The following is a 27,424-nucleotide window of genomic DNA, read 5'->3' as shown; positions in this document are numbered from 1 at the left end:
TTTCCCCACATATGGCTGACATTCTATTGAGAGGCTGAAAGAATGAATGCTTGTTGCTATTTGAGCTGAGATAAAGCATTTCAACTGTATGGAGAAGAGTGAGCTAATAAATGACTGTGCACCAGCTTACTGAACTAGGTGTTCCGACTTGGATACTTCCCACAGTATCCATAAGTGTGTACTTGGAGTAGTCAGTCGTTGCTGACAACAGCAAAACTCTGTACCACAACAGCAGCTTGCTTAATAGCTACTTGCACTTCGACTTTTTGAACAACTTCATTAACTGCTTGAATCTTTCTGAAACCTAAGGGGAGAAAAAACAAAAACACATATTAGTGTTCTGGATTTCAACATCTACCAGGTCAGATTAATCCTCCAGTATTAGAATTTCTAGATGTAAACCTGACTATCTAGAGTTTTCTGTTCTTTCGTCTCTCAACTCCTCATTAGTTTGTTTTGTGAATTTTAGGGGGAGATTTTTCAAAAGTGCCCAAAGGATTTAGGAACATGACAGTAAATGGGTCTTCTGCTCCACTTTACACTTTCAGTGATTGAAATCTTCATTCTCCATCATAATTACTGAGATTCAAAACAGATGGAGTCCAGTACTACTTTATTTTCGACATAGTATTCCTGCCTAAGGACTTGTGACATACAAAAGACGAATGCTTATGATTCAAAATAATAAAACCCAAGAGAATCTGAGAGATTTCCCCTTCTTCCAATCCCCAACTACATGTACAAGAACAAAAATAATTCCTAATTTGTGAAGCCTGACATCTCTGTCCTTAAGTGGTTTGAAGAAAAATATTGTTCCAGGACTATGCAATCAGAAATGTAGCAATACAGTAGCTAGTCCAACTAGAATAAATATATATACCTGATTTGGGCTTTTGTTTAGCCTGGCAGCTATGGAAATAAATGTTTTTCCTGATGGTCCATTTTTTTGACACTCCAATAGAATTTCTCGGTCATCATTTCTAAAGAAAAAATTCCAAGATTAAATTAATTTCTAAACATTACTTTGACACACAAACCCCACTGTTCCCAAACTATGAAACATTAATTAAAACAGTGCTATGAAACTGATGGCAGGCACTTCCTTTTACTGATGTAAAGCTAACAGCAGTGTTGTTGCATACAAGCACATGTTAATGTAGATATACAGGCAGACTAAATTTTTGGAATAAAAGATTCTCATTCTTCCCCTATATTTGTACAATAAAAAGGGGCAATGAAGTTTACTCAGCCCAGAGACTTAGAACCTAGGTCTATAGCATTCAAAACCATGGTCTTCAAATTTCATAGGGCACTGTACTACCATGTTAACCCCTAGTTTTCTACCATTTGTGCAGAACTCAGATCCCACATTTTGAAGTTTTGAATCCCTCGGCCCGCGCCACTTCCTGCATCCCCCATTGGCCTGGAGCGGCGAGCCACGGCCAGCGGGAGCCGTGATCGGCCGAACCTGCGGAAGCGGCAGGTAAACAAACCGGCCCGGCCCACCAGGGTGCTTACCCTGGCAGGCTGCGTGCCAAAGGTTGCTGATCCCTGCTCCAGACTCAAAAAGTCAACAAACACGCTACTCTTAAGAGTACCAGTTATTTCATTTCCCCACACTCTTATTATCTACATAGGAGTAGAGTGATCAAAGCAGAAAAGAGTTAGGATTCTATTCCCAAATTTGCCATTGATTTACTATGTGACCTTTGGATAGCTCATAACCTCTTTGTGCCTCAGTGTAGCCATCTGTAAAATGGGCATATATACCACCTTCACAGAGTGGCTGTGAGGAGTCAATTGTTTGTTTGTGAAATCTTTGGATGAAATGTTCTATATACCAGTAAGTGCAAAGTATGTTATTTAGAAATTCCACAAGAACTCAAAGTATATAAAATTAAACGTATGTGATGACTAGCTATTTAAAATGAACTCTTCATAATCTTTTAGGAGGTAGTTCAGCAGGAGGAGAAAGCTTCAGGCATTTGAATTATAACAGATTTCATAAATCAGAAATTGTAGCGCACTCTCAACATCTTAACTCAGGGTGGCCAACCTGAGCCTGAGAAGGAGCCAGAATTTACCAACGTACATTGCCAAAGAGCCACAGTAATACATCAGCAGCCCCCCATTAGCTCCCCCCCCCGGCTCCCAGCACCTCCCTCCCACCGACACTCCCTCCAATCAGGGCCTCCCCCTCCTTCCCTGATCAGCTGTCTTGAGGCATGCAGGAAGCTCTGGGGGAGAGGAGCGAGGGCACTGCAGGCTCAGGTGAGGGGCAGGAAGGGGTGGAGTGCGGGCAGGGCCTGTGGCAGAGCCAGGGGTTGAGCAGTGAGCACCCCCCGGCACATTGGAAAGTTGATGCCTGTAGCTCCAGCCCCAGAGTTGGTGCCTATATAAGGAGCTGCATATTAACTTCTGAAGAGCCGCATGTGGCTCTGGAGCCACAGGTTGGCCACCCCATCTTAACTGATTTGTTTGTTTCAAGCAACAGTTATATTTGATTTTAAAAATCACACACTTGTAGGAACAACTAACTTTCTGAATAAATCAATGAGAACTTCAAAATAAAACAAAATATGGTTAGGTCAAAAGGTTTCATGTTAAAAATTTAGGAGTGTTATATAAGAACATAAGAACGGCCATACTGGGTCAGACCAATGGTCCATCTATCCCAGTATCCTGTCTTCTGACAGTGGCCGTCAGATGCTTCAAAGTTGTATGCAGTGCAGTTGCCTCTGTGTTGATCCCCAAATATTAGAGAGGCAAGGTGGGTAATCTCTTTTTTGGACCAACTTCTGTTGGAGAGAGAGAGAAAATTTCAAGCCACACAAGCCCAGACCTGAACAGCAGCACTGTGTGGCTCGAAAGCTTGTCACTCTCACCAACAAAAGTTGGCCCAATAATAAAAGATTTTACCTGACCTACCTTGTCTCTCTAAGATGCTTCAAAGGGAACAAACAGAACAGGACAATTATCAAGTGAGCCATCTCCTGCTGTCCAGCCCCAGCATCTGGCAGTCAGAGGTTCAGGGACACTCAGAAAACTGGGTTGCATCCCTGACCATCCTGGTTAATAGCCATCGATGGACCTTTCCTCCATGAACATATCTAATTCTACTTTGAACCGAGTTATACTTTTGGCCTTAACAATATCCCCTGGCAACAAGTTCCATAGATTGTGTGTGTTGTGTGAAGTAGTATTTCCTTCTGTTTGTTTTAAACTTGCTGCCTATTAATTTCATTGGTTGACCCCTTGTGTTCTTGTGTTATGAGGAGGAATAAATAACACTTCCTTATTCACTTTCTCCACACCATTCATGATTTTAATAGACCATCATATCGTTGTCCTCTTTCCAAGATGAACAATCCCGGTGTTTTCAATCTCTCCTCATATGGAAGCTGTTCCACACCCTTAACCATTTTTGTTGCACTTCACTGTACCTTTTTCATTTCTACTATATCTTTTTTGAGAAGAGGTGACCAGGACTGCACGCAATATTCAAGGTGTGTGCATACCATGAATTTAAATAGAGGCATTATCTTCCCTTTCCTAATGGTTCTTAACATTGATAGGATGTTTTTAGAGAACTATCCATAATGGCTCCAAGATCTCTTTCTTGAGAGGTAACAGCTAATTTAGACCCCATCATTTTGTATATATAGTTGGGATTATGGTTTCTAATATGCCTTACTTTGCATTTATCAACACTGAATTTCATTTGCTCAACACTGAATTTCATCTGTAATTCCAAACAAAACAAAACAAAAATCACTGCTGGGAGGCTAGATAAATCAGAAATTATGAGATATGGAATCCTTTCCCGTTAGGACACCTTTCTGATTCCAACCCACATAAAGTGACTGAAAAAACACTATCTTCCAATAGCCATTCAGTGGATTGTGAAATGAGTTAGTGTCTCAGACCCGTTTCCAGTGAACAGATGTCAATATGGTTTAAAAAACAAAAAAAAGACAACCCATACAACCACTAGCACCATTAACTGGCACCCTCAGAAGAGAGATCAAGAACTAAATGGCTATGGAGACTAGATCACTCTCAACCTAGGAGGTCCTTTCTGAACAAGGCTGAGGAAGGCTCAACTTATAGCAGCACATGGGAAGGCTTACACTGCTGTGGCCATTACTGTGTTTATTCTGTAGAAATATGGAACTTCAGTCACCAACTAAACTAATTTTTATCCCCATACTTCAAACATGTCCCCAGACCCCATCCTCCACCAAAAGAGTATACTGTCAATACTCTTACCTTGTCCAAGAAACAACTACTTCTCCTTTCTTTTTAATGATGTTTTTGGCATATAGACTACGTGGCGACTTGGAGGAAGTTGAAGGATCTTTATTCTCAGGCAATTCAGTCCTCTTACTGGAAGATCTTTTGGGAGCTAAACCTTTCTCCTCAGACTTCTTACTACTTTTATCATTTCTTTCACTAGCTGATTCAGTTTCCTTTTTTGGTTTTTTTGACTTGGAATTGTCTGTTACAGACTCCTTTTTTCTCTTTTTGCTAGTTTTATCAAGACTTGTCTGGCATCCCAAATCAACATTTAAAGTGGATTTTGTTTTAAAGTTGCACTCATCTGCTTTAATCTCACTGGAAAGCTCTTCTGTTAAATCGATATATGCATTAACACTGCATTCCAATGGTTCTTCCTTTGTATCACCTTTATCTAAGTTTCCTATATGAATTTCCTGTTCTGCAACTTTTAAAGTCGATTCCACTGCAAGATTACATAAATCTACTTCACTTTCATTGGCAATATCTTCTGTCAAATCTATATATGCATCAACACTGCATTCAGAAGGAAAAGCAACTTCAGCTTTAACAGGACTTTCTACTGAAGTGTTAGATATTTCTCTCTTGTTTTCAGGCACTTTCAATTCATGCATCTGAGACAGCTTAAAGTCTTTACTTGTGTTTTCACTACCATGGCTATTTTTGTTTGATGTTTCTGAAAAGGGCTTATACAAGTTAGGAGCTTCATCTTTTCCAGTGGCACTATGTGGCTCCTTAAGGGGCTCAGGCAAATCATGAGCTTGTTCTTGTCTAGCACTGACATTACATAGCTCATCAGTGGAATCAATGACATTCATATCGCTCTTAGAATCTTTTTCTTCAACAGTTGTGCCTGTGGTATCCGGATTATCTTTTTTTATTTTGGCAGATATATTTTCTTCCTTTTCTTTCTTGGTTAAGGATACCAGTGATTCCTCTGTCAGGGTAGTCTGATCAAGGGTTGGCGATGTTGATGGCACTGCACGTCTTATCTTAACAATGAAATGATCATTGGATTTCTCCATTATTACTGCTTGCATTGGTAGGCTGGGGTCACAAGGGAAACCAGGAACAATAGGCCGACTTGTCCATGAAGAACAACTTGATCTACTACTTGAGTTATCAGATTCTAAAGCCAAATGAATGTCTTGTTCGGTAGCATCCTCTTCTTCAAGAAGAGCATCTTCACTGTAATGTGCACTAAGAACTCCCTCAGGAGTTGAACCGGATGTGTTTTCAGGTTTCAGAAAGCTAAGATGAGCGTCAGATTTCAAAGGTGATGGAATAGTTAAAGAAACTGCTAGATCTTCAAGGAGTATAGAAGAAACAAATGACTTATTCCTTTGTAAACTGCATTCATCATCTTTGCTGGAAACTGCATTTGGGGGAACTTCAAACATACAGCTTTCATCCAGAACATCTGGATCAACTGGCATCTGAAGTCTAGATGATAAAGATGAGGCTCTTTCAGGTGAAACTGCAGGCCAATTAATACCCTCTACTGGTCTAGATTTCACACAGGCCTCTATTGGAACTGCCTCTTCTATAACAGAAGCAGGATTATTTCTGCATTTCTGACTTTCCAGGATCTGTTTTTCTGGTGTCCTGAACTCCCACTGATCTGTATCAATGCTGCTGATGCTTTTTTCTAAAAGATCAGAGCCTTGTAACAAACTTTTGAATATTTCACCCATTTGTGCATCACTCACTAGGTTAAATGTAAGACTAGACGTTTGCTGTTCTGTAAGAAGTTCATAATTAAAATCAGACTTGTGAGCATCTCTGACCATGTGAAAGCCTTCCTTTTCATATCTTGCACTTTTCAGTGGAGTTAGGCTGCCTTGTAAATTATTTTCTTTAGAGGGCAGCACTTGGGTTTGGGAGTTCCTTGTATTATCAATGGAATTTAGACATTTTGTAATCACATTTTTTGGTGCATCTGTTTTATTTTTGTCATGGTGACACTTGTTAAATGGTTGATAACTTACCACTGGTTTAGGAAGGACATATTCTTCAGACTTTTGAGATTTTACTTTTAGGGACTTTTTCCTGGATTTCTGTACATCATTTTTATGACCTGTTGTGCATTTTTGTTTTTGTGTAGTTCTGATTTCAAGCTTTCCTTCATCACTCTCATTTCCAATGCTTACTAAATCACAGAGTTTTACTAGAATTCTCTTTATTTTTTCAAATAAGTAATCAAGCCGTTCATCCACAAATTTCCACAACTGTTTTTTCATATCTGACAGCTGTTGTTCAAAAAGCTGTTCCACTGTTGCATTCTTTTTAACATGCCTAAGTTTAGACTCTATAGTTTCACAGAGAGTCAATTTTAAAGTCTCACCTAATCTAGACATCTTGGAAAAGTTGAGGTACTTTATCAATGATGTAAAATTCAAAATCGCTGATTCTATAATTCTGTGAAAATGCTGAACTGGGAAATGCATCTTGAACTTCATATAATTTTTCCTTATCTGTTTTCGTATAGCTTTTAACATCTGCATAATTTCTTGTACTGTAGAAGGTTCAAGAATAATTTGAACTATTTTTTCAAGGCAAGCAATGCTCACAGTTTTATTTTTCTTTCTTTCCTTTGATGATCTGGTAGCTCCACTTTTATGTTTTTCTCTACTTTTGTTTGCATTTCCTTTTTTGTAAACTAATTTTCCACTATCTTCATTGCAAGATGCAGTTTTATTCATTTGGTTATGTGGACTGCTGCTCAAATTGTGTGTTTCAGGAGAAGCTCTTCCCCTTGATATTTTACTATTCTCAGAGTTTCTTTCTGATTTGGATTTTTCATCATCACTTACAATTTCTCCTTCTTCTAATTCATCCGAGGATATGCTCAGCTGGGACTCCATCTCTAAGTGTTTGTCAGGTGAGCAAACTGGCTTTTGATTTTCTTTATTTACTTCATTTGACAGAGTCTTTGAGGGACAGGCAGCTGTGCTTTCAGGAGTTAAATCTATAAAGAGAATAGTTTGTTAACCATCCATAAACACACAAATTCCACACAGAGCAAACATTTTAAGAAAAATCCAGACGACTCAGTGGTTTACCTTTTATTAGAACTGGGTGCTTAACTGTTTAGAATTGTCAGCTTCTACTCAGTATATTTGATCTCAATGTTCATATCTACCAGAGTTTGAGAAAGCAGATTACAGATAAAAAATAAGTACCTCATTCTGCTCCCATTGATGTCAGTGGGATTTTTTCAGGTCTTTAAGATTAAAAACAAGTATGGATTATGCAAGTTTTGTTTGGTGAAAATATTATGGTCTGCACTGAATATTTTGAAGAAAAATAAAATGCTTGAAAATTTTCACTATTTTACTCTTTACGCCAGTAAGTTACTTGTTATGCTAATATTGTGCAAGATTGTGTCCTTAGAGTCCAACTATGAAACCACGAAGCGTAACAAGATTTACACATGAATTCTGATTTTCTTTTACTGGTTTCATAATAAGGTCAAAATATGTAGCATAAATCACTTATTTACTTTGGCATTCATTTCTCTGCATCAGGGCTACCAAAAGGGATGTAATAGTTCTGTCCTTAAAATCTATGAATCTACTAAGTAACGATCGGGCCCCATCACACTAGGCACTACAGACACAATAAGTTCATTTCAGTTGCTGATAACTTTAAGATAAAGATTACTCCAGAGGTTAAACCAAACTCTACAGCACAAGAGATTCTTCCTCCTATTAATTTTTGATAAACAAGTGTTTAGTTTAGCTGTTTGAATTACAGAAATGTGGGAGACAAGGGGAAAGGTCAGGATTTTTTTTTTTTTTTTTTTTTTAATACTCCTAACTCAAAAATTGCTTTTTCCCCCCCTCACAATCAAGTGTACCAATTGTTTGATCTTTCAATTTTTAATACCTTATTTTAAAAACAATCCATTGGGAGTTTTTTTTTTCCCCCAAGTCATCTGGTTAGGCTTAGTACAATATCAAGCTACAGATTTTGGCTCCCGATTATAAAAAGAAAATATCTACATATGCGTAATTAAGTGGTAAATACTATTTGATTAAGATTTTTAGCTGTTTGGGTTTGTTTGTTGGTCACCCATATTTATTAAATTCTTTTATATTTTTAATTACATAGGTATTAGATATTCTTTTGTCACTGACATCTCACAACACCTAGTGTCAAAAACAAGAGAAAATATGAATTCAAAATAATTACTTTCCCCAAACAAACGTTCTTCTGTGGCCACCACTTTGAAGCCAGTGCTCTTGGACATTCATTTTATATCGCTTCCAGAGCAGTAAAACTGTTATTCCATTAATGATTTTTGGAAAGGAATGGAGACAAAGATATCTGACTGTTACATAACATTTAATTACCTTCTACAAGTTTTGCAACTTTTATTGTTATTAAACAATATTCTTCAGCTTTCTTTATGCAATAACTCTCCTGAACTTTCCACCTAACCAAACTTTTAATAAACTAAAGCAAAAAGTAAAAGGTGTCAAAATAAAGCAGTAGCATATGCATAAAGTGTTTCCTGGGAGAACTAAGCAGGAGTTATAATAGAGAGGAGTACTGAATTTCAGGACTAAGGGAGACTATAACTTCTTGCCTATCAAAAACAGATGTAATGGCTACTACTATTAGAGCACAGGTGGGCAAACTACGGCCCGCAGGCCACATCCGGCCCGCGGGACCATCCTGCCCGGCCCTTGAGCTCCCGGCCTGAGAGGCTAGCCCCCGGCCCCTCCCCTGCTGTCCCCCCTCCCCCGCAGCCTCAGCTCGCCGTGCCGCCAGCGCTCTGGGCGGGCTGCGAGCTCCTGCCGGACAGCGCGGCTGCAAGAGCCGCTGGCCTGTCCCGGTGCTCTAGACTGCGTGGTGGTGTGGCTGGCTCCGGCTTGGTGGCACAGCTGCCAGTCCTGGTGCTCTGAGCGGCATGGTAAGGGGGCGGGGGGATTGGATAAGGGGCAGGGAGTTCCGGGGGGCAGTCAGGGGACAGGAAGCGGGGGGGGCAGTTGGATAGGTGTGGGAGTCCCGGGGGGGCCTGTCAGGGGGTGGGGATGTGGATAGGGGCGGGACAGGGAGCAGGAGGGGTTTGGATAGGGGGTGGGGTCCTGGGGGGGGCGGTTGGGGAGAGGGGTCCTGGGGGGGGCGGTGGTCGGGACAAGGAGCACGGGGGACGTTGGATGGGTCAGGGATTCTGAGGTGGGCAGTCAGGGGGCAGGAAGTGGGAGGGGGCGGATAGGGGGCAGCCTTCCTTACCTGGCCCTCCAAACAGTTTCGGAAGCCCAATGTGGCCCTCAGGCCAAAACGTTTGCCCACCCCCGTATTTGTCTAACTTAAAGATAAAAATTACTACTTTGAGATATGTGTAGTGTTGCTATTGACGTGTTGGTCCCGTGATATTAGAGAAACATGGTTGGTGAGGTACTGTAACATCTTTTCTTGGACCAACTTCTGTTGGCGAAAAAGACAAGTTTACACAGAGCTATTCTTACACAGAGCTATGTGTATACATACACACACACTTTGGAATACGGCAGCTCAAGTCCTAGACCAGAGGCATTAAAAAAAAAGGGGGGGGGGGGATCTAGGGATGCACTTTAAAATGATAGTCCTTCATTTTGCATTTATCTACTTGGGGTCTAATCTCCTCAGGTCCCCTATTTCTATTTTCTTATAACTAGTATCAGCTATATTTGCTGTTATGTTAAATATCACGTGTGCAAATTTATGAATGGCTGTTCAGATGAAAAGGTTTAAGAGTTGCTGGTCAAGTGTAATAGGCAGAGTTCCAGAGGACTAAGTAAACTGAGTTTTGCTGAAAGTAATGATTATAAAAAAGTGTAGTAAAGTATTTGAAAAAGGATTTAAACTCTTCACCCTCTCCCATTTCTCCTCAATGAATACACTCTAATGATTATTTGTGTGTGAAATTTTCAGCTACTTTCATCCTGACTATCTCATATTTATAAAACATATTTAGACATTCAAATTCATTTAACTGAGGGGAAGAACAGTCTGGTGGCTAACACACACCCCTGGAAGTTGGGAGATCCAGCTCCAATTCCCATCTTTCCCACAGGTAAGTCATTTGGTGCCAATTTTTTAAAGTTATTTAGGCACCTAAAGATGAGATCGACATCTAGTGGGGTTTTCAAAAGCATCTAGGCATTGATCTGCCTCTTTAGGCCCCTCAGTACCTTTAAAAATTTGCCCCCTTTGATCCCAGTCTACCATCTGTAACTAGGGATATCATTAGAGGTGATCAGAAAGTGTGTGCATGTTCCACCTCCCCCAATGGAAAATTTTAAATTTTAGGCAAGAATTTTAGTGTTTTGGTTTTCAGCTGAAATGCAATTCTGAAATGCCACTGTGGTGCTTTGTGCTCCCATTCTCCTCTACAGGCTGATCTTTCTGGTAGGACATCTCCCATAATGCACGAGTCTCCTTTCTTGTAGAGAAGCCAAGGTGTCTCACAGGAGATAAAGTCCAGACGCAGATCCTAGCTCATAAAAGAGAATGGGAGTGTGCGGCACCAGAACTGCAACTCCTATGAGACACTGCAGCAGCATTTCAAAATCTCAGTTTTTTATTAAATATTTTGGTTTGTGAGCATTGTGTATTTCAACAAAAATCTAAATTTTCCACAGAAAACCAAACACTTTTTGCAAAGCAATTCACTGAAACAAAACCCCAGTCTTCTGTTGAAAAACAATGTTGATGGAAAACTTTCACTCAGACCTAGTTACTTCTACTTTCTACTCTACTTGGATGTTGGACAGCTTAATTCACTAATGTTTGTAGAGCAGTGAGATCCTTTGCCATAGAAGTGCAAAATATTATGGAGGTGTCAGTAATGACTCAATAGTTTGGGTTACTATCATTTTTTCCATTTAAGGTAGGGTTTAAATCCTTTTGAAAAAACAGGTATATAGACGCCAACAAATACAATTATTACTGTATATGTTGGAAGAGTTTATGCATTCATTGTGGATCAAAAAGTTATAGTTGTCAATGGACTGTATAAAATGAATTTTCATGAATCAACCCTAATTGAATGTATAAACTCTAAGGTAACAGATACTTACATGAGATACCTTAATTGGTCTGTCCATCTTTTTAATGACTAAGTTTTTAAAATGGCAATGTTGTGTGTGTTTATTTTGCATAAGGTTAATACAAATTCCTTCACTCCAATGTAATGTGTGTGAATCACAAACACTGAAGTCCAGTTGCCCACTGCAATCAGGCAATCATAGACACCCCCCCCCCCCCACTATAAAGTGTACATACAAAGGGGAATATGAAAGAGTAAGCAATGGCATAGACAAAGCAAAACTGCATTCTCTGGGTTTAAAAATCTCAAAGAGACAATCATCTTTACTTCCCACTAATGCATATTTTGGATAGATATCTAAAATCAAAAACAAAACTAGGATAAAATATAAATTAATACCTTTGTTATAACTCTTCACAAGTCCTTTGCAAGGGCTCTCCATCCTGAGTGCTTTAGCCAGCGGTCGCATTGGACTATTCAGTGGGCTGATAACCTTTGGAATGTACCTCAAGTGATTGAGATCAATGCTTAATATTGAATTGTCATCGTCAGCAGGAACTGGGTTAGTTTCTCTTGCTTTAGTTCTAGGATCTAGTTTATCACTATGAGAAGATGTTACTACACTGATTTCTGGTTCTGGCAAGTTTTGCTCCAAATTACAAGTGTTTTGATCAACTACTGGTACGCCCCCATCCACTGGTATATACCCGTCAGTTGGCTCGGATGTAGTCACGCCCTCCTTGTAAGGTATAGTTTTCAAAGCACTGTTTTCCTTGGCGGGATACTCAAAACTTTCTCCAGACGCACCATCATTGGTATCCACCACTTGCATTAATGAGTCTGACTTCATTTGTCTAATATCATCTGCGACACTATGGGACTCAAAATCATCAGAACTGATGGTCTCCAAGTCATCATAATCAATGTTCCGAGCTTCATCATGATTCATAGGGCTTTCTAACTCAGGAGCTGTGCATGTTTTGTCTGCCTCTTCCATCTCTATTCCAGCCTCAGGACGGGACACGGTGTTATCATTAGTCAGTTCAGGTTGCAGTGCATTCACTGTTTCTGCCAAAGCTTCAGGCTGCACTAGGTCTAGAGTTTCTGTCAAAGCTTCATTTTCAGTTTTCCTTTTGATCTCAGAAACAGGTGTCTTTGGTTCCAAGTTTGTTTGAACTGGAACCTTGGTTTGCTCTATTGAAGCAATACTAATAGGTTGGGCAGGTGTTAACATTTCTGTATGCCCTGGGGTCTCTGTACTATCTTCACTACTGGCTTTTTTGGAATCTGTTTCAATTCCCTTATTTTGACAGAGAGGCTGTGTTTTAGCAGGAGAAAGAGTTAAATTTAGCTTTTCCATAAAGCTTAGTTTTAGATCTTCCTTTTTTGTTCCATTTTTATCATCTTTAGCTTTGTGCTCTTTTAAACCGTCTGCTACTCTGGGTGTTTCTTCTGGTTTAGACGATTTGTTTCTCTCATTTTTTGTAGCATCTGTAACCTTCTTGGATTCTTTTGCAGTCTGGTGTGTAATTTCTTTTGTTACTTTTCTTTCATTTCTAGGATGCCTACTTTCTTCCTGGTTTTCTTTATCTCTTTTCCTTTTTTCTTCAGTTCTGTGTCTCTCTGATTTTGAATATGTAGTTTCCCATTCATATCTGCTGCTACTTTCCTTGGAGCGTGTATGTTTGTGCTCTCTGTTGCTGGAAGTAGAAGGTGAAGATTTTGCCTCTCGGGAACTATGATCACTTGCTCCCCTATCCCTCTTGCAGTCTCCATCTGTTCCTCTTCTACAGTCTTCCACGGGGCACTTATGTGATTTGTGTGGGCTCCTTGCAGTTTCATTCTTTGAATGTGGACTATTCACTCGGCCAGACCTTCTTGGTTGTTCTTGTTGCTTTTCAGTTGATTTGTTTTTCTGTGCAAAATTCTTCTCATCTTTATCACGTGTTTCAAGGTCCTGTTTGTTTATGTTTTGTGACCTTTCACCCTTTTCATCACCTTGAGATTCAACTGTTTGTGATCTCTCCTTAATGGTTGTTTGTTTCTCCCAGGTAGAAACGCACCTATCAGTTCTATTTTCCACAGGTGGGCTACATTTCAGCTTTTTGCTCTTACTTTCTTGCTGCAGCTCACTTTTACCAGATTTTTCTGAATATATTTGCAACTTTTGATGAGAGTCTGTGTTTCCCTGTTCACTATCTGTACTGTTACCAGTGCTCTGGTATGTATCTCTTTTGTACCTGTTGCCATTAGCCTTACTATACTGCTCACCATTTTTCATTTCTCTTTCCCTTCTGTTACCCTTATTGGAGTAGTGGTCAAAGTTTTGGAAACAGGTACGAGAACTGTCATTACAAAGCTCTTCAGGAGGATATCGGAGTAAATATGGAGAGTTTCTTCTTTCTGAGTGTGATTTTCCATCCTCCGTATTGTGAGATGAAGAACTGTGATGTACATCTTTGGAACAGTCAGTTTTCAGTCTATGATCTGTCTTTGTATTGTCTACTAAAGAAGCAGCTCTGAATTTAGGATCTTTTGTTTTATTTATCTCGGAGCACCTTGTATTAGTTGATCCTGAAAGATACGTTCTAGCGTAGTTATTTCGATGACTGGGAAATTCTGATAGCCTATTTGTAAACAGATAGAAGAATCATATTAAGTTTTTTGTTGTTGTTGTTATAATTTAACTAAAGCCAAAATTCTATGAACACCTTGGTTCTTTCTTAAACTGTTATTCAGTAGTACTGACTAAAGGACAGCAAAGCTTACAATACAAGGCATTTATCCTAAAATTTCCAAGTTTGCAGCTTTTGTAGGTGAAATTCTATAAAGAAGGGGTGGGCAAACTTTTGGCCTGAGGGCCACATCGGGGTTCCGAAACTGTATGGAGGGCCGGGTAGGGAAGGCTGTGCCTCCCAAACAAGCCTGGCCCCCGCCCCGTCCCACTTCCCGCCCCCTGAATGCCCCCCTCAGAACTCCCAACCCATCCAACCCCCCCTGCTCCTTGTCCCCTGACTGCCCCTACTGCTATCCACACCCCCACCCCGATAGGCCTCCCGGGACTTCCACGCCTATCCAACTGCCCTGTTCCCTGTCCCCTGACCATTCCCTGGGACCACCCGCTCCCTTACCACGCTGCTCAGAGCACCAGGACTGGCAGCTGCGCCGCCCGGCCGGAGCCAGCCATGGCCGCTGCGCAGTCTAGAGCACCGGGTCAGGCCAGCAGCTCTCGCAGCAGTGCTGCCTGGCAGGAGCTCAGCCCCGCCACCCAGAGTGCTGGCGGTATGGCGAACTGAGGCTGCGGGGGAGGAGGGACAGCAGGGGAGGGGACGGGTGCTAGCCTCCCAGGCCGGGAGCTCAAGGGCCAGGCAGGACGCCGTAGTTTGCCCATCTCTGCTACAGAGTAAGAATTGCAGCCTAAGGCTCTACCTAGCTTGATCTTTCACAATTTACACTGAATGTTTTTCGTATTTTTCTAAATTCTCAGTTTGAAGGAAGAATTGGGTAAAACTAGGACATTAAAAAAAAACCTTTTTTTAAAAGTACACCTAGAAATTTAAAAGCGGACAGTCAATTCACTTGGTCTCAAAAAGCAACTAATTTGAAAAAAAAAAAAAGATTTGTGGTGAAATATCCCAAAAACAAATGCATAAGGAACCACAGGGCAAGAAAGATAGAATTGCATGTTCTACATACCAGTTTTATTATTTGAAATTACTGTTTCATTGCCAAGCAGTGAAAAAGCAATAACCATCAGCACAAGACTCAGAGGTGGTCTCAAATATAAATCAGGGCTTATGCCATTAGGGATCATAAAAATCAACCACACTAACTCAGACAGCAAACCTTCCAGTATGTAGACAGGCAGTAAGAATAGGTGTAATATGATCAAACCAATAAGCTATTGTGTTGAACTTGCTGCACGCAAAAGAAAACAAGTAAATTACGATAATCAAGCCTCACCAAAGCCATGTGCAACTGCTGCAAGGTCATCACACGGGGGGAAGAAAGAAAAAGCACAGCCTATGTAGATAGTGAGGGGCATGCAAAAACTACCTAGCTAGAACAGAAAAGACTCACTTTTGTGCCAGGCCCAGCATATGGCACTCCACATAAAGGGACTGGTTAAAAACAACGCCATGTTTCTTGCACTCTCGTGACTAACTCTAAACGAATTCCAGTCCATAATCCAGGAAACAAAGTAAGAGCATAGTGATAACATATAGAAGTTATGCTTGTAGGTGTTTTTAGAGTCAGGGATGAGATAGCTCTGATACCTACTTCTAAACTGAATCCAAGTGTACCTTCAAAGCTAAGAACAAACCTGTAAGGAACTACAGGGCAAAAGAGAGACAATCACATGTCAGTGCCAAGCAGAGAAATGTTATTTGCTGACCAGTTAGCAGCCAAATATGAAATTTGCCTATGGATGAAAAAAATGTGGTTGTCCCTATTTTTGGTCTTATGCTTTCCAGTCAATAAAATATTGTTGCTGCTGTGATTGCCTAAAGTCATTTCTCTGCACTCTGCTTGTTTTGAACTCTGTCATTTTTATTCCTTTTTTAGTATGCCTGATTTTCATTTAGTGCTAATGTTTAATTTTGCCCTCAATTTAATATACACTAAAAAACCCACTGTCCTTATTAGGCTGAGACTAAGTCACATTGGAGATTATGTAATAACTCATTTCAAAGTAAGTAAAAATGCTAATCCTTAGTATTATTTAGGTATTATGTTAATTAGGTTTGAAATCTAGATCTGATTAGACAGAATAGCTCACTTTTACCAGTTCAGCTTGCTACCGTTAAGTGTTCACTGTGACTGCGTCCACCAAGATGTTTTAATCCTGGTCCCCTTTTACACTAATAGAGAGTAGCCTGATATGGCTAGAAAGTATTTACACTGGGACCACTCACCAACATCTGCATCAAATCCTGTGGGTTTGCTGAATACCTGTATAAGCTTGTTTTGATTATGCGAATTGTAGAAAACCTATGTTCTGGCATCATAGTGCAACAATACAAGGAGAACAGTATTTTCATCAAGAGTAATAGACCCTGAAAGGCATGTAGCCTGACAGCTAAAAGCATATGAGTACTTACATTTGTTGTGAACTTGATGGTATCTAAGTAATTTTTTAAATAACCACTTTATTTCCCTCTCACTCAACATCTATGTAAAGTGGCTTAAGAAGATTAACAATCTGTATATTGTCACAATGTACCAATTCTTCTTTATCAGTAGGCGACTGTGTGGAATTAAAGCATCAAAACTGAAATACATGGATCTGATTTTTCTACAGATTTGTCTCTTAAGACCCAGAGAAGTTTACTTTTTCACAAATTTACCATTGCTATAGATAAGTTTTTGGATATAAGGGTCAAGACTCTGTTTCACTGTTTGAGTTCCAGTACATTGTATTCTATTCAGGTTCTTGTACTGTACCATCACCACGGTATCTAAGCATATAACACTTTGTAGTTTTTGCAAAGCCTCAAACAACAAGGCATCTTTTCCTTATAAAGAGAGAAAGATTTCAGTCACGACGATGATGAAGTCGATCATGAAATATGTGCCCAAAATTTGTCCGTCGGGAATTGCCATAAGAATGTCCATTATGCTGACTAAATCAGCCCTTAACCAGGAATTTCCTACAACATGTTCTAAAGGAATGACAGATAAATGGGGATGACAGTGTGTTATGACTTGACTAGTAGCCTACAGTGCATGATGGACACCTCTGAAGTAGCTAATAATTGTCTCATCTTTTGGGGACTTCTAGAAGTATAGTTTGAAAATGTTTTTCAAAATAAATTAAGATTTTGAAAGAAAACAATAGCTTTGAGATCTAGAATGCTAAACTTAAGGTTGTGAAAAAAAACAGCTAACTTGTCACAGCCATCAGTTGAAAGAACTAATAGGACAAGGCAATGTGTGTTTATCAGACTATACACTATTCAAATACATTCATGTGGACAGTACCTTATGACAACTACGAATAAGGACAAATTATCATTTTTTGACCTCAGTCACAGCACTTCTGATAATCATCTCAAAAAGAACTTCATACAATTTAGGTATTAATGACCTCCAGCACTGCAACATCTGATTATCTCACAAATAATGGTTTTATCCTCACAATACCCTTTAATAAGATAGGGAAATTTTTTTCATTTTACAGATGGATAAACTGATGCACAAATAAAGGGACTTGCCTGAGGTCACAGAGGTAGTGAGTGACAGAGCTGGGAATTTAACCTAGCTCTCCAAAGTCCCAGTCCTGTGCCTTAGCCTCAGAGTCCAAGAACCAGATCGCCAACTCCTTTCTAGTCTACACGCTTGTACTTTGAACTCCCTGGCCTAGGACAGCCAGAGTATGACAAGTTGCTAATAGAGAGAGCCCCGTCACAACTAACAGTGGAGGTAGAGCTCTTCAACATCTGGCTAGAAAGGCCAGCAAGAAGTATCCAAAAATATTTATTGGGTTTAATCAATCTGAGACCCTAGAGTAGACTAGCCCTGAAGTGGAAATATGGATGAGATAGTTTACATCAGTGGTCACCAACTGGTCAATCATGATTGATTGGTTGATCCTGGAGCCTCTGCCAGTTGATCGCGATCTCCGGACCGCTAAAAGTCCGGCAGCGCAGCAGGGCTCCCCAACAGGGAACTGGTCAATGGGAGCTGCAGGGACGGCGCCTGCGGGCATGGGCAGCATGTGGAGACCTGCTGCCCCCCTCTCCCCAGGGGTTGCAGAGACATGCCATCAGCCAGCCACTTCTGGGAGCGGCGTGGGGCCACAGCAGGCAGGCAGCTTGCCTGAGCCCCACTGCACCGTTGGCCGGGAGCTGCCTGTGGTAAGTGCCTCCCGGCCGGAGCCTATACTTTGCACCCCATCCTGCACCCCAATCCTCCTGCCCCAGCCCAGGGCACCCTCCTGCACCAAACTCCCTCCCAGAGACCACACCCCTCATCCTCTCCTGCACCCCCAACACTCTGCACCAACCTGGAGCCCCCTCCTGAACCCAAACTCCCTCCCAGAGCTTTCACCCCTCACTCCTGCACCCCAACCCCCTACCCCAGGCTCAGCCAATGCACAACCCACAGTTGAGAATGTTATACTGATTTGTGACAATCCCTGAAGGATTTTGGATCTATAAACCACCAATGACACTAATAAAAAGTAAAATTCATGAAATGTCCAGTGGATTCTATGAGATTAGGTATAATGTGACCATATGACCCCTGCACCCAAACGCCCTCCCAGAGCTTGCACCCCAACCCCCTACCCCAGGCTCTGCCCGGAGCCCCCTCCCACACTCTGAACCCCTTGGCCCCAGCCCAGAGCCTGCACCCCATCCTGCATCCCAACCCCCTGCCCCAGCCTGGTGAAAATGAGTGAGAGTGGGGGAGAGCGAGCGACGGAGGGAGGGGGGAAATGGAATTAGCGGGACGGGGCCTCGGGGAAGGGTAGATCCTGGGTTGCTCTTAATTCAAAAAGTGATCTTGTGCGTAAAAAGGTTGGAGATCACTGGTCTACACTGAAACGCACATACAATGGGACGATTAAACTCCCCAGTTCAAACTTGAAGCAAAGATAAGGTTAAGCATATGGTCAGTCTGTTAGAAATTGTCAATGATCCCTGGGTAGAATCCAGAGAGTTCAGATCAGCACTTCTGACAAAAAAGAAAAAAAAATGTACTAAGATTAGCAGTAGACAACCCATTTACTAAACAGTGATTTTTCATGTGTTCACTTCCACTTAAAATGCATAAAAAGTTTTTAATAGAAGGCTATAAACCGATGTTCAAACAAAAAGTAAATAATAAATTAGACTTGTCTACTTGTACCTTTGGTGGAGGTTACTGATTTCCTCATCTTTGCGATTAATTTCCACTCTAGCAGTTTTGATAAGTGCTGAAATATTCTTTTTAAGTGCCTGATTTTCATTTTGTAGAATGGAGTTCTATTTAAAAAAAATGCATGGAGAATTAGCCTGAAATATTTACCCTCATACATGCATAAAAACATCATTAGACACATATGATAGCAATTAGAAAAACAGACATTCCTATTAAAACAGACTACAAAATGTATTGCAACAGTTATGTAAAAGGCAGTGAATGAACGGTCTCTACACGAATCAAAAGTCTTCACTCTTACTTATGTTCCTTGTGTTTTTGATATATTAAAAGATATAATCACCAAGATGTACCCATGTTTTATACGGAATGCCCATAGAATTGCACTGATGTAATCCATGCTCCAGGCCCTCTACTATTTGTTGCTCTCACTGTCATTGTGTTAAGTGTACAATTTAGCTTGTAAGCTCTACAGGGCAGTGACTGTAATTCTCTCCTGGCAACATTAGTCTACACAGGGCCTACTGGGGTTGATAGTGGGCATCAGATTGTTCTCACCAAAGCAAGACAAAATAAAATTATATAGGAACAAATTCTGAGGCATTGAGCATCTTCAGCTCTCACTGCCATCAGTGGGAGTTGAGGTGTTCAGCATCAGGTCTTCATATTTTGCTTTCAACTCCCTAATCTTCAGGATTAACTACTCTGAATGGCTGCGGAGACCCTGACACTATACATTAAATAGACATTATCAAGAAAAGAATTGGACATCATTCCAGAAGCAGCCAGCCAGCTCTCTCTCTCTCTCTTTAAAAAAAAAAAAAAAGTATAGAGTTAGGTTACATTACAGGCTAGCTTACATTTTGTATGTAATTTTTAGAAACACAAGTTTATTTATCTAGTAATCTACTAACGGCACAAGTGACTGTCTTTTGCTTTAAAGATTCCTGGCAAAGTTATTGCAGTAGATACCTACCAGAAAGGTACGATATTTAATTAGCTGTAAAAAGCAACAAAGAGTCCTGTGGCACCTTATAGACTAACAGATGTATTGGAGCATAAGCTTTCGTGGGTGAATACCCATTTCGTCATAGCTGTGTTATTCTCTCAAAGCAATATACATCGGATGCCATATTAGTGTATATAAAGCAAACTGAATTCTCATTGATAAGTTTTAAAGATACCCTTTAGCACACAGTACCTGAGCCTGTACTTCCTTAAACTTCTTCATCAACTCTTTAATCTGCTGCTGACCTTTTCCATACTCTGCCTTCAACTGTAAAATAAAGGTGTTTTCACTTTATAGAGGTTGACTATGCAAAAGTTGGTTAAGTTAATGGTTCTAAGATTTGTATCTGGAAATTGTTCTTTAGTTAAGGACGTAGCTTATAAAATGACATTTCTTCCCAAAACCATTGTCTAAAAAGCTGTCAGATTAAAAAAAAATAAAATCATGTTAGCCTATTCATGTGAGTACATAAAATAACTTCCCCAGTTTGGGTGTTAAAAAAGTTACGAAAAAGCTCACTGAATTTCACGTGAGCAGAGTAAACTTACATGTGCATATATGTACAATAGTAGTAAGCTAGGGAGTTACAGGGAGCCAAGCCACTAGGAGATGAAGATGAGCTTATCTGGAGTCACAAAACAAGCTTCTGCAGAAGTGGAACTTCTGATGAGTTTAAAAGCTGTGCTAAGCAGCAGTTCTGCATGCATTCCTTCTCTTACAACCTTTAAGAGCTCTGTGGGCAGAGCAAGTCCTGTAGCTTTCTCTGGTTTTGTAAAGTACGAGTCCCCATCAGGGACCCTGTGGACTTTATGTAATGCAGAGGACTCATAGTTTAAAATAAATATAATGAAAAATGCCAAAACCCAAACTTTCCAAAACCAGTCAAGGAACAAGTTCTTGTTGAGGTCAAAAGAATAAACAAAGTTTTAGAGTTTCTAATTTAAGATATTTTTTGAATCATCCAGAAGTTAGGAAACTTTTATTAAAATGAACATGCAGTTTTCCAAACAGTCATACTTATATCACAATTTAGCCAACTGCCTCCAAATTTCCAAAACATTTATTTTCTTTTTATTCAGGAACTACAATTAAGAGGTTTAAGGTAAAGTTATTTAAGTTTTGCAGTTTCAAGATTACTTTCCTGATAAGCCTAATCACACCCTTAAGTATACTGACCATTTCTCCATAATCAGTGCAAGAGTTTTTTCATAATATAATTGGGAGGAAGACTGAAATGTCAAAGGGTATAATCTCATCATGACACTTCATGCATTAACACAGGAGTCGGCAACCTTTCAGAAGTGGTGTGCCGAGTCTTCATTTATTCACTCTAATTTAAGGTTTTGCGTGCCAGTAATACATTTTAACGTTTTTAGAAGGTCTCTTTCTATAAGTCTTTAATATATAACTAAACTATTGTATGTAAAGTAAATAAGGTTTTTAAAATGTTTAAGAAGCTTCATTTAAAATTAAATTAAAATGCAGAGCCGCCCCCCCCCCCCCCCCCCCCCCCCGGACTGGTGGCCAGGACCCGGGCAGTGTGAGTGCCAATGAAAATCAGCTCACGCGCCGCCTTCGGCACGCGTGCCATAGGTTGCCTACTCCTGCATTAACATGAGAATAGATAGAGCCATAATTAGAACACGAGCCCAATTCTCTTACATAACCTTTGAAATTAAGATAAAATTGTTTAGTACATAGTTTTGTTATATTAAAGTTTTCTTTTTTTCTTCTACGATTTGACCACCAGTGTTGTTTTAAAACAATTTTTGCAGTCTGCTAGCATGTGACAATTTTTTCTATTAGCTGTAATCATATTAATACACACATCATTGTAAGTTGCTTCCTTTGCAGTTCCTTCTTCAATCAGGATCTCATCAAATAAGTTTAAACAGTTTCTTGTGGGTGTAGAGTTTTGAGCAGGATTGTCTGAAATAAGAAATACTCATTAAGGAAAAAAATATGATCAAAGTAGTTTATGTTATGCAGTGAGCAGACTTCTGTCACAGAGGAGAGGCCTTTTAAACAAGATGGCTCATATTCTTCAATGAGAAAGTCACAACAGTAAAAAGATTCTTTCCTCTCACCCCCTCCCCCACTTTAATATTTGTGCTACTTTTATTTTATTTGAAAATTTAAGGGCCTAATTTGCATTCTAATGTAAAAGTGAATGAAATTTAGTTTTAAAGTCTACTTGCAAATATTTTGCTTAATTTTTTATTCTTGTTACGATTCATAGGACAGCTACCCTCACTGAATGTGAGTGCATTTTACATGATTGGTTAATACTAACTGGTTAACAATTAAAACAGAGAGCAAATGCATAGCAAGTCCTTTAATTTAAAAGTGCTGAGAAGGGGTAAATCTAGATGGTAGGCCAAGTTTCCAGGATTTTAAAGTCAGTAATTAATGGATAGCCAGAACAAAGTGTGTCTTGCAATGCATTCTGCATCTGGCCGGGTTCAGTCTTAGAAACATTTCCAGTGGGAGAAGATTCCTGAAGCAGAGGCCAGCTACCAAGAAAGCCCAGCCTCTGACTCCTGTGAGTTACATATACAGGTAGCAGGCAGGTCAGTCAGAAAGAAAAGGGGCAGTCTCAGCACTCAACCCAGTAACCAAGAATGTTCCAAAATGAAGGGCATTTAGAATATAACTGACAAACTTTCCTCTTTGTTGTTTTATGTCCCCTTCCAAGTCTTGACTCACTTGCTTTAGCTCCACTGTAATGCAGAAGCATAGACCACAGACATCAAACACTCTCTCTCATCCTATCTATATGTTTTGTTCATCAGTCACCTCCTATTCAGGCACCTAGACTTCAAGATCTCTGTGACAGGGATTGTCTTCTTTGTTATTTGGCTGCACAGTGCCTACCACAATGGGGCCCTAATCCTTGACTGAAATTCGTAGATGCTACCATAATACAAATAGATATTATTAACAAAATGCATCCAGTCAGGCAGGTGACCCTTTATTTGTGCGTAGCATCAAGAATCCTCACACAGTAGATCAAACTGAATAAGACAATGCAGCAGTTTACTATCAACATACCTGAAACAACTGAAGTGCTGTCCAACCCATCGTAAATATCCACTGAGCTCTCATCATCATCCCTAAAAGAGGAAGCTGCAAATAAAGCAAGATCAAAAGCAAAATTTTTAAACTTTTAGTAACTTTTAAGCTTTACTCTTCTATGCGAGTGTGCATTTCTCAGAAATGCAATTAACACTAATGTATTAATGAACAATATTTTACATTTGTATAGCACCTATCATTGCCAACTACTTCGTAAGTAAGCATTGTACTGCTACACATTGGTGGGAGACAGGGACATTTTGGCCAACGACACTCCTGTTATTTTTGCGGATACAGACTAACACGGCTGCTACTCTGAAACCTGACACTAAGGCAAGTTTCCACTCCTATGAAAAAAACAACTCGTTAGTGTCAATGAGAAAAAGACAGACCCTTGGTTCCCAAAGTCTTAGACAGAAGACCTACACATAAATAAATTTGTAAGCAGTAAGTCAGCCATATAGAAATTTGAAACCCTAGTCCAAGGGCACTTCACACCCAAAGCTTGGGCCACTCTGGAAATTAGATAAAAGCATCATAACACCAAATGATGGAAAACTACTGCTATATTTAAATCTCCTCATAGTACATTGATAAGAAATTTAATATAGCAATCTGTTTATGTAATCTGTGTTTCAATTCAAATAGCTTATTCATATGATTAAAGTTTACTAACATTTTAATAATATAACTAGAGCTCGTTGGAAAAAGCTGCGAGGAGTCCTTGTGGCACCTTAGAGACTAACAAATTTATTTGGGCATAAGCTTTCGTGTGCTAGAACCCACTTCATCAGACCCACAAGCTTATGCCCAAATAAATTTGTTAGTCTCTGAGGTGCCACAAGGACTCCTCATTGTTTTTTCTGATACAGACTAACACAGCTACCACTCTGAAACCTGGAAAAAGCTGGTTCATCAAGACTGAAATTTCCCATGAAAGCAAGCCTGCTTCGAAGAACTTGCAGGGGTCCCTACCAGCTCCCTTGGCAGGCTTCAGGGGCGCCCCATCATGTGGAATGCTTTGGGCCAGAGACTGCAGGTCTTCCAGGTTTCCTGCAGCAGAGCAGGGAGCCTGGAAGCCCTGGTTCTGCAGCAAGGAGCCTAGAAACCCTGAAAACTCTGGCTTGAGCTAGAAGCCGGGAAGCACTGGGATCCATAGCTTTCAGGGCTTTCAGGTTCCCTGCCACGCAGCTGGGAACCTGGCAGACTTGGTTCTCAGCATTTAAGCTCCTAGCACTGCAGCAGAGATTCTGAAAGCCCCAAATGAATCTGGAGCGGTCAGGCTCCCTGCCGCTGAACCAGAGTCCTTGGCTAGTTGGCTCCCTGGGCTGAGCCAGACTCTTGAAGCAGCTAGCTCCCCAGGCTGTGGGAGTCAGCCAGCTGGCCTAGAAGTTTGGAAGCCCCGAGATCTCAGCCTCGGGGCAATCTGCATGGCAGGGCTGCCCCACAAGTGCAGACCCCTGGATCTCTGGCTGATGTGAATTGTGTCAACAGCTGTTTCACTGCAGCTATTCAATGATGGGCAGCAATGAAACTGATATGAATCATGTCTATTTCACTCAGCTGCTGCTGGGTATCAAGGAGCATATTTCATTTTAGAAACACCATGTTTCAGTGTTTCCAAAAGAAAAAATTTCCAAATCCCCCAGTTCACAAGAAATTCTGAATAACATCTCCTTTTATTTGTCTTATTTTTCAGGTTAACAATCCAAGTCTTTTCAATGTCTTTTCATATCAGACTTCTCATGCCTCTACTCATTCTCACTGGTGTTCTTTGAACCGCTCCAATTCTGCAACAAACAGTTATTACTACTGAAGATATTGGTATGCACAGTGCATCTGAAATTTATGATCTGGTCTTGTGTGCCTTGTTTTGATTTTCTCTTGGTTGGGAAAATAATGTTTACAGTATCTTGATTGCTTGTGAAAGTAAATGTACTCATGAATATACAGCAGAGACAAACTAGTACACCTCCTATAATATTCCCACATAAAAAAATGTATTAAAATGGAGTTCAGGTTGAGGGTAGCAACTTAAAGGCAAGAGACACTACTGGGATGTTGTAGTTATCTCAAAATCCTGCATTACAAAACCCAGGAAATGCAGGGGTAAGGTTACACTTCAAATCTACACACGTTAAGATACCCACACAACCTTAACTCTGGCCTGTACTGACACCATGCATTAACCATATGATTATGTCATTTTAGTACTTGCAGTACCAGATTAGATTAAAATGATTTTTAAAAAGACACATTCTATTCTTTTCACTCATCATAGTATTACTATACATATGGTGTGGAGGATTTGTCTTCATGTTGCAAAGTAAAAAATTAACAACCTATTTAATAAAGGTCTTACCACCACAAGGGATATCACATAATGTCAGTCCATCATCATCTGTTGCCATTATACTAATTCCCTACAGCTTCCCCATCTGCGTGTGTACAATAAAAAAGCAGAACAGTTAGATTAACCAATAATTTTAAAACAATATCATGAACTAAAAGCATCTTTAAGGATCACTCACAATGGGTTCGAATTTGGTACTCATTCTTTAATGAGATCCAACAACAAGCAAAGTAGATCCAGGTGGATTTTTGATGCCAGGTTACAGAATTTAGCTCTGTAGTCTGGCAAAATAAAATATAAAGGACAACTTCATACACAATTAGAAGTGTTCTTAAGCATGACAAAATTATATTAATCTCTATATTATTTAGTATTGCTAAATAATCTTCATAGGAAAAAACTTTCCTATGCAGCCAGCTCAGTTTATACTGCATAAAGATAATAGGTCTACCAAGTGTATTCCTAAACCAATTAATGAAAATAATCCAATTCCACTCCTGTCTACACTTTAAAAGTAAATTCCTGTTACACTTAAAAACCAAAGCAGCAACCCATATAAACACTGCACATTTACATGACATTTTCCCCGCCAATGGATCCAATAGCACTTAACCCAAGACATTGTACAGCAACTGGAAACTATCATTTCATCCTTCCCACCCTCATTGACATGCAACCACCGCTGAAGTGAGGGTGGCAGCCTGGTGAACATCGATTAATACAATGTGGGAAGGGGGGGGACTAAGATATCTGGATAACAGCAGAAGTAACTATGCTATGAAATCTTTACCAGGGGATACACATAGGGCAGCATCAAGATTCTCAGTGGGTGGAGGTGTTGCTCTCCTCTGGACTTTCTCCAATTTGTCCACATCTCTCCTGAAGTGTGGTGCTCAGAACTGGACACAATACTCCAGTTAAGGCCTTATCAGTGTTGAACAGAGTGGCAGAATTACTTCTTGCTTACACCACTCCTGCTAATACATCCCAGAATGGCATTTGCTTTTTTTTTTTTTTTTTTTTGCAACAGTATTGTACTGTTAGTTCATATTTGGTTTGCGATCCACTATAACCCCCAAATACTTTTCTGCAGCAATCCTTCCTAGGTAGTCATTTCCCATTTAGTATGTTATGCCGTGCCAGGGATGGCAATGGGGAGAATAGGGGTTATGCCATGCCGGGAGGTGAGGGAAGAACAGGGATTGGGTTTATGCCTGGCCAAGGATGGCGGGCAGCTGTGGGCTATGCCAAGATGGGGATGACAACGACTGGGCGATGGGGCAAGGGCAGACGGGAGCTATGCCAGGCCAGGGGGAGTACCTGGGAGGGGGCATGTCAGGCTGGGGATGGCAACAGCTGGGCAGAGGGGTGGGGGCCATGCCAGTCCGGGGGGAATAATGCCAGGGGGGATGGCAGCCGGGCAGCTCATACTGGGTGGGGGTGGCAGCAGCTAGGAAGGTGTAGCTGTGCCAGGCAGAGGGCGTGGCGTCTGGGTGGGGAAGGTGGTGGTGGGGGCTGTGCCAGGCAGGGAGTGGCGGTGAGGGTGGCGGGGTTGTTCCAGGCTAGCGATGGTGGTGGCTGGTGGGGGGCTGTGCCAGGCTGGTAGCTGTGGGGGGACTGTGCCAGTCCCGAGGGGGCTATGCCAGGCGGGGGGCGGGGACTGGGTCTCTCTCTTCCAACCCCTCCCCCTGGCTGCGCGCATCCGCCTGGCGCCCGCCGCGGACCCTGTCCCGCCCCCTTCACCAACCGGGTGGCGTCTCTCCCTCGCCGCGGCAGCTTCCCAGAAACC

At 40.8% G+C, this 27,424-nt stretch overlaps 1 protein-coding gene across 1 annotated transcript; it reads right to left on the bottom strand.

The window, feature by feature from the left end:
- Positions 1–247: 247 nt before the first annotated feature.
- Positions 248–27,424, bottom strand: CASP8AP2 (caspase 8 associated protein 2). The gene is made up of 10 exons (XM_065401083.1): positions 27,383–27,424; positions 25,645–25,720; positions 23,259–23,333; positions 22,036–22,136; positions 20,400–20,474; positions 19,187–19,302; positions 11,735–13,962; positions 4,270–7,264; positions 881–980; positions 248–304 (listed from the first exon to the last, which is right to left on the bottom strand). The coding sequence occupies exons 2-10, from the start codon at positions 25,691–25,693 to the stop codon at positions 248–250; spliced, it is 5,796 nt and encodes a 1,931-aa protein (XP_065257155.1). The 5' UTR covers positions 25,694–25,720; positions 27,383–27,424.

The sequence above is a fragment of the Emys orbicularis genome, chromosome 3, assembly GCF_028017835.1.
Source record: "Emys orbicularis isolate rEmyOrb1 chromosome 3, rEmyOrb1.hap1, whole genome shotgun sequence".
Classification (NCBI taxonomy): domain Eukaryota; kingdom Metazoa; phylum Chordata; order Testudines; family Emydidae; genus Emys; species Emys orbicularis.
Note: the sequence above shows the minus strand (reverse complement) of the source record. Positions and strands in the feature narration are given on the sequence as shown.